At 34.4% G+C, this 7979-nt stretch overlaps 1 protein-coding gene across 1 annotated transcript; it reads left to right on the top strand.

The window, feature by feature from the left end:
• The first annotated feature begins 1293 nt into the window (after nucleotides 1-1293).
• LOC125192456 lies at nucleotides 1294-7406 on the top strand. Its single transcript, XM_048090034.1, has 11 exons — nucleotides 1294-1414; nucleotides 1509-1601; nucleotides 1789-1896; nucleotides 2310-2392; nucleotides 3524-3575; nucleotides 4232-4324; nucleotides 4417-4485; nucleotides 4631-4726; nucleotides 5270-5338; nucleotides 6680-6736; nucleotides 6948-7406. The coding sequence occupies exons 1-11, from the start codon at nucleotides 1394-1396 to the stop codon at nucleotides 7032-7034; spliced, it is 828 nt and encodes a 275-aa protein (XP_047945991.1). The 5' UTR covers nucleotides 1294-1393; the 3' UTR covers nucleotides 7035-7406.
• The last annotated feature ends 573 nt before the right edge of the window (nucleotides 7407-7979 follow it).

The following is a 7979-nucleotide window of genomic DNA, read 5'->3' as shown; positions in this document are numbered from 1 at the left end:
GAATTTTCCCGTATATGTGTCGTAAATTTAATTCCGTATTTTGTGTTTAATTCCGTAAATTTAGTTGTTTTTTTAATAGTGCTGATGATGTGGCTAGCCTATTGCTTGTCCAGTTGTTTGTCCTAATAATGTGGCAAGGGGAATTTTAGTGCTGAATGATGTGGCAGGAGAAGAAATAGGCTAGCCTATTTACCATTGTGGATGCTCTAAATGGTAAGTAGGCTCCAAATTCCTTCAAATTATTTCACTCACATTTTATTCTAAAACTACTCCCTCCGTTCTACAATAAGAGTCCTATTTTGCCATTTCGTCCGTTCCACAATAAGAGTCCTGTTTTGCTTTTACCATCAATAATAAGTAGGCCGCATTCCACCAATTATTTCACTCAAATTTTGTTATATAACTAATATATATTCATACAAATGTGACTCATATTCCACTAACTTATTCAAATCACTTCTCTTTAAAACTCATGCTATAATAGTAAATAAAACTCCTATTCCAAAACAGAGGAAGTAATATAGGGGAGTGATCAATTGCTAACTTATCATTTAATTGCTAACTACAACTAATTTAAGGCCATATGATTTTAGAAAACGTGTGGTCTACAATTTGCCACGTGTAATTTTCGTTTTCATTAATAAAATCAAAAAAGATAAAAAAAAACGCCAAATTAGGGTTTTAGATAAAAATGTCAATATAGTGTTTCGGAAATATCAACACAATGCTTTGAAAATGTCACCACGATGCTTTAAGAATGTTAACCCATTTCTTATATTGACATTCTACATGTATTATATTGACATATTTTATATAGTATGTTGACATTTCTGCTTTACGAAAAAATTGAAAAATTTTCAATTTTTTTTTCAAATTTTGACGTCGGAACATATGCATATATGATATCGTTGGAATCCTTATAAAATTATCTTTAATTTGATATATGTTATATGAATTTAAAGTTTTGGGATTTCTTTTAAAAGTTAGTTATAAAACATGTAGTTAATTGATATTAATACCCCTATTGATATTTTATAGAATTAATCCTATGACTTTATTAACGTTTCTTGTTGATCGTATTAATATTTTTGATTGATGATCTAGACCCTTAATTTGAATATCTAATGGCTATTATTTAGTTGTAGTTAGCAATTAGGTATTGAGTTAGTAATATAACACTCCCTAGTAATATAAATATAAATAAGTCCTACGTTACACTAATTTATTCAACTTATCTAACTTAATTCATAAATTCCGCATTTCAAATTCATGAAAATTAGATTTAGACAAAATTTTACTTGAGTATTTTTATTTTATTTTAGACGATCTCAAATGTTGTGAAAATAAGCCATCTTCAATTCTGCAAAACCCTGGCAAAACCTCAACCTCTTCAATGGCGAGATCTCTAGCGCAGGTACTCTCTCTGTCTCTCGATTGCGGTTCTTCTATTTTGTTCTTGCTACAATTATAATTATATTTTGATTGCTTGAACTTTTTTTTGGTTCCAGTCATGGCGCCGTATTCTGACACATCAGACGCCGTCGCGGTGGTGCTTCGAGCAATCGTCGGAGCCTTCTCATTTTCTGCTGAAATCACTATCAGTGCGTTAAATCAATTCCATGAGCTTCCTGTCAATTTCCTCCAAACTGTGTTTTACATTCTGTTTGGATTTGTTTAGTTGTAAAGATCCTAACAATAAGCTAAGATCGACCTTGTTATTAATTGCCTCATCATCCTCTTTTTGTGTATCAATTATTTCTTTGTATAACTTTCATTTTGCTGTCTTAGGAGGTCAAGTCACCAGGCATCAGCTGTCTCAGGTTCTTTAGTGCACAAGCAGCAGAAACTACTCCTCCAAGCAGTCCTGCAAGAACTCCGGTTCAATCTAGAAAATCGGTATGGTATTATTTTTGGAGATTTGGTTTAGCTTGTGCATGAGATTTATGGTAGGATGGATATTGATAAGAGAGAACATTTCATTATGGAGGTCTTGAAGAATTGACATGCATATCTCTCAAAAGTAAATTGAACTTGCAAAAATGTACTGGTTTCGACAAATTGATTAGTAGTGCGTGAGTGGAGTAAGGATCCTACTTTAAATGTGTGGCGAAATGTTATTATCGGACGTGGGGAGTATATGGTACACTTCATACAATTTTCGCTTCCTGAATTCGTCAAGTGTGTTTAGCTTTATCCTTTTGATTTATGAGTACGGATGGTCATCTATAATTCTATATCCATAGCTTTTCAGCCTGAAGCATCTGTTACATAGTATAACCTTTGCATTTTTAAAATTTTATTCATTGCAGGCGGCTGTTAAATTATCAATTACAAGCCCTGGAGTTGTAGGCGACCCATATACACCAAGTGAGCCAATCTCATTTTGGCGTAGGTGAGAAGTAGTAGAATAGATAATTGACACATGAAACCATATTGATGATTACAATGTTCTAAAATCGGGTGTCATGCGATAATCATCTAGTAGAAGATAATAATGGAAAATTTGATTTGATGTTTTAAGATCATACTTCTGTATAACTCAAGAAACGCGGGGGGGGGGGGGGGGTCGTGTCATGTGTACTATAGAATCTTTTTTGACTATCGATCTATTGGAACATTCCTTTCTTTTTATTTATTTGTATTATGTTGTTGTCAAATGATACTTCTGTGTATAATAAGAAGAGATAGAAGAAAGTTGCTATCAGAATTTAGAGAGCCAACCCATTATCATTTATTAATTGATTGACTTTAGTGTAGTATTTGCTCTGGAACTGTCTACAATCCTACATGGCTCAGTAAAATATGAGAAATGTAATTAAGGCATATAGTATGTTGACTGGATTTCATTGAAATGAGGGAGACAGTAGTTATTTTGATGTTGGTACATCTGCTGTTTAAATTTACCATGCTTTCTCTAGGTTAAGCTAGTTATTATCCATCCTTTTGTCCTATGATATTATTAGAGAAGTTTAAATTGCAGTTTATACCATGCTTCCTTTGGTTTGCTTTCTTAAGTTTGGTCCTTGTTTTCATGTTCCCATGGAAGTGCAGTTTATTGAATCTAAATATTTCTATTTTCTTTAAACCCGTGCTTCTTTTCTTATTAACATTTATATGGCAGAGCATGTTGATATATATTTGAGATAAAGGATACTAACATAATAAAGTCCTCATGTAAATTATGGATGTCCTGTTTCTTGATCATAACCTTCCTTTTGTGATGTATCCCCTGCCACCCTCCACCATGTCATTTTCCTTTCCTATTTCTCTTCTCCTCTATTCTTTCTTCCTTCCTTTTCATACATAGGGCCAGAGATTGGTGATAACAGCAACTTAATTTCAGTAAAAATGCATGCATCTTCAGTTCGACCTGCATTTGCATAAGATTGCATCTCTCAATAATGCTCTTGATTCTTGACATGGTTGCTTGTCACTGACTTTTGAATGTCCATGACATTGCTTCTTCTATTGGGACTCAATGACCTTTAATCTTGTCACCACTAACTTATTAAGTTGTTTCCAGATGCTTTACTAGATCGGGTCGGAAAAGGACAAAAGAAGAATTTATGTCACAGGTACTTAAGTGGACATCTCTGTTTCTTCTAATGGACTATTGGACCAAAAGAAGTTAATTGTTGCTGCTGTACAGCTTTGGATATAAATCACCGATCTTCATATTTGTTAAACCTGAAACCTTAGGTAGTCCTTGGGTAGAAATTTTGTACTCTTGAAACAAAAATTACACTTGGGGACTGGGGTTTCTTTATCTTTCCTCCTAGAATCATATCCATTTCACCAAGGTCATCCATTTCAACATCGTAATCACCAACCTGGGAAAACTGCTTGGCCACCACATAGAATCATATAGAATGACACCATCAAATGTTCATAAAATCAAATATAATCGTTCTCACAAACAACAACCGGGAAAGATGTAAAGATCCGCTTCAAGAAAATATAAAGTATTATGGAGCTTCCATACCAATTCATGTTGATGCTGTAAGCCTGTAACAATTTAATACCAAACTGTGAATATCATTTCCCAAGCAGTCTTCTTGAAATCTTGAAAATCATGAAGGGCTCTCTTTTTTCTTGTTGAAATTAAACCCAGAGCTGGAAAATGGAACACGTAATTTCATCTCCTCATTTATTACTGTTGTCAAGTTCTACTATTTAAGGCCCTTATCAAATTCGTTGATTGAATTGTTGGTGCTTTTGATTTTTTGTGCAGCTAAAAAGTATGTACGCAATTGCACAAGTGAGGAAGAAATATGGGTATTCTAAAAAGAAGTTCTATGAAGAATCTGTTTATTTATACCAAGAGGTCCAATCTTGTCATTTTGGTTCTAGGTTGCAACAATGGTTCATGCGTATTTTCTTTGTTTTGTTTCTCACTTGTGCTCCTTATCTTTTCAGATAAATACCCTAATGGCCAATGGAGACAAAAAATCATTTAGGAAATTTGTTACAGAGCACATGTATTCTGTATGCTTTACCTGCCTTATTCTAAATATGCTGTGCACTGTGCAGTAGTTGTAGTTTAGCTGGGTGCAGCCTCTGTGCTTCTGCAGTGCTCATTTTTAATAAAAAAAAATTCCAGTTTTACCTTCTAATCCAGTTTTTATGACAGACCCTCAAGAATGAAATCAAACACAGAGACTGGGTTCACGTTCACTGGGAACTGATCATGCCAATCGTTAAAATAAGAACTCTTCAAGCCCGTCTGGTATTTCTTAGTAATGATTTAAGATGAGCTTTTTGTATATGTAGCCTTCTTAAAATATAAGTTATGGGAAGATGCTCTGAAGTTCCAAACTTGTTGATCTAGAATATATGATATATCAATGCATTTTCATTGTGCGGGGACTAAAACTCTGCTATCCCTCATTTCTATTTGTTTTTTGCCTTCATTATTCTTTGCTTCTCTGTGTGTGTTGGGGATGGGATGAAGGATGTGCAATTTAATTTTTTCAAGGTGACAATTATGCATTTGGATGAGTAGATTGAACCTTTCTATTTTTAATTGTCCGTGAGTGTAGGGGAGAGCAAGACTGGTTCTCTTTTAATGGAAGCAAAAGTGATTGAAGTATTGTTAGTGGAAAATTGGGGCCCACTTCATTAGAAAGAAAAACTTACTAAAAATGGAAGTGGACTATTTTTTGGTGATGGATGGAGTAAAACTCAGTTTAACTGCATCAATTAATTTATAACTACATTTAAAATAGCACATCCCTCATATTTCATAAATTAAGAATTGTTACTTTTGCAGATTGGTACAGATAAAAACGATGTCATGAAATCTTTTGCACAAATTACGATCGAGATTTTCAGCAAACAGGTAATTTGAAAGTTAAGTTTCCTGATTCTTTGTAGCTTGGTTATTGGTGCTTATACAAATTTCATCCCATATATAACCAAATATACAACGGGATATATATTCCTACTGATGATTGAGTATAACTCCAAGCTTGTTCTGTACACTTATGATGTAATTGATTCCAAGTGCTTAATATTCATCTGCAAGGTTGGTACAGAAGTTTGAATTTTTGAATGCCCACTTCTAGTAGCTGGAGTAATTTATTCCATTCTTTCTAAATAAAGTTTAATGTTAATATTGATTAGAAATTACTGGATCATTGGACAGCTTGTACTTGCAGTGGACAAGACTAGCAACACCACATCAGCTCGGCAGCTCCCCAAAACCACTATAGGGTCCTTCCTTGTAGTTCTAGGGTGTATGCCTGATCCAATAAGTTCTTGCAAACAACTTACAAAATGTTTAAGAGCTTATAAACAACTTACAAGTATTAGGTCTCCATTTACAATAGAAATATTTAATTGGTTCTCAAAATAAGATATTACTCCCTCTGTCCCGGCTAAGATTATACGTTTCTTAGCGACACGAGATTTTAGGATTTGTTGGTTAATGTGTTTATTTGGAGAAAGAAAAGGAGAGGTAAGTATTAAATGAAGAGGGAAAGAGAGTTGAACATTTTAATTAGAGAGAGAGAAAACATGTCATCTTATTTGGGACAAACTTAAAAGTAAAGTGTATCATCTTAGCTGAGATGGAGGGAGTAAGAGATTATAAAGCTTATAAGATCCTGATACCCTTTTGGAAAAATGATCTTATTTCAGAAAATTGGATTGTAAATAAACTTGATCACTACTGACATCTTGTAAGCTCAATCATCTCAATGCTCCACCAACTTATTATGAAAAAGAATTAACATCAGATGAATAAGCATAGGTAACAACCCTCTTTATCTTTATAATGTTAATGTGGATTCCATAATTCCAAGCTCGATACATGTCTTTATTAGGAAACAAGATAAAGGGTAGCTGATGCCAATAGTCGATGGTATCTTGGGTGAAATATATCTAAGTTCCTGAATTGGTATCCCGTAATTTTCCTATTTTGAAAACTGTTTACTTTGAACCCTCAATCTATATACTCATTTCTTCTTGTTATTCTGATAATGGCTTTTGTTCCCTTTTACTTTAACTGGCTACAAAATAATGGCCTATCTTGTAGAAGATTACTAAAAATATTTCCAAGTGGTTACTGGCTTAATAGGTTCAAGTCTTTCTATCAATTTGCAGGCTCTTATTTGTATTATGTAGATGGTTGTATTATGTTCGATCATGTTTATACTGTGTTTGCTTAAAATCTTTGCAGAAGTTTGAGGCATACGACTCAAATGGAGCTGTTGTTTCTGGTGATAAAGACAAGGAGGTATGTAACTAAGGTGGATCTAGCCCTCATACGATATAGTAACTTCTGTGATTAGATCTTGCTATTCAAAACTCTTTGCGCAAGTTACTGCAAAAGGCAAATATCCACCATTCTGACTCACGACTAACGTTCTTGCTTTGAGTGATGTCCTTTTCATTACCAAACATATTTGTATGCCTGATGTGTACCGCTGCTATGTTTGTCACTCCAGATTCTTGTACGTGATATATGGGTCTTGGAGAGATCTCTCTTCCATCAAGGATCCTACTGGCGTCTTTGTGGAAGAATCAAGGTGTAATTGTCTGTCCTCTCACAGCAGACCTGCTTCTCAATTTTGTCAATAAGCAAGGATCCCATTTTCTCGAGTTCCCCATGGAAGCACCTTCCTCACAGTAACATTCTTTACAAAATATTTGAGACAGGCAACCTGCATCTTTTCTTTTTAAGGGTAGTAGACCGTGCATTGGTGATCCGAGAATACTTGGGATTCTTTCAAGCATCGATCTCTTTAATACTGATTTTCTGGAATGTGATCTAATAGATTCTTCGCTGTCTGTTTTAACTTACTATTTTACACAAGTCGATTCCATAGATTGCTTGATGTGGCTGTTGTAATCCATAGTCATATAAATATTTATTTATGAAGTATTTATTTATTGTTTTTTCCATAGCTCCCTCCGTCCCATAGAAATAGGCCATATTTCCTTTTTCGTCCGTCCCATAGAAATAGTCCATATCCATTTATGGTAACCTTTTTCTTTCTTTTCTTTTACTTTATCATTTATGGTTCCACCATCCACTACACAATTTCAATTACTTTTTCTCTTCTCTTATTTTACCAATTACACATTAAAACCCGTGTCAACTCTAAAGGACCTATTTCTATGGGACGGAGGGAGTACTTTGGAATTTTATCATTTGTATGAAAGCAATGACATGATCTTGTTATCTCTCTGTTTATATTGTTGTCGTTGGGTCTGTGTTGGGATAAAATTGAGCAGGCGATAGTATATACCAATGATCAGAAGAGAAGTTTTTTTTTAGCTATTCCATATTTAGCCCAGCTACTTCTTTCACTGCTTTCGCATAAGCTCCACTTGATTCGGTTGCTTCGTTGCCCTTGTCCATGCTTGCAACTCCATCTTTGATTTGATCTCATGCTTAACTATGGGCTGTGTTTTCTAGGTAAATTTTTGGTTTTGTCGTTGCAGGATAGAACAGTCGGAACTAGATAAGTAGAATG

The sequence above is a fragment of the Salvia hispanica genome, chromosome 6, assembly GCF_023119035.1.
Source record: "Salvia hispanica cultivar TCC Black 2014 chromosome 6, UniMelb_Shisp_WGS_1.0, whole genome shotgun sequence".
In the NCBI taxonomy this organism is placed as follows: Eukaryota; Viridiplantae; Streptophyta; class Magnoliopsida; order Lamiales; family Lamiaceae; genus Salvia; species Salvia hispanica.
The sequence above is the reverse complement of the archived record's forward strand: the minus strand, read 5'-3'. Positions and strand labels throughout refer to the sequence as shown.

Coding starts and splice junctions, on each gene's coding strand:
- LOC125192456 (XM_048090034.1), top strand. CDS start 1,394: ATGGCGAGATCTCTAGCGCAG. Junction 1,415..1,508: donor TGGCGAGATCTCTAGCGCAG/GTACTCTCTCTG, acceptor TTTTGGTTCCAG/TCATGGCGCCGTATTCTGAC. Junction 2,393..3,523: donor CCAATCTCATTTTGGCGTAG/GTGAGAAGTAGT, acceptor AGTTGTTTCCAG/ATGCTTTACTAGATCGGGTC.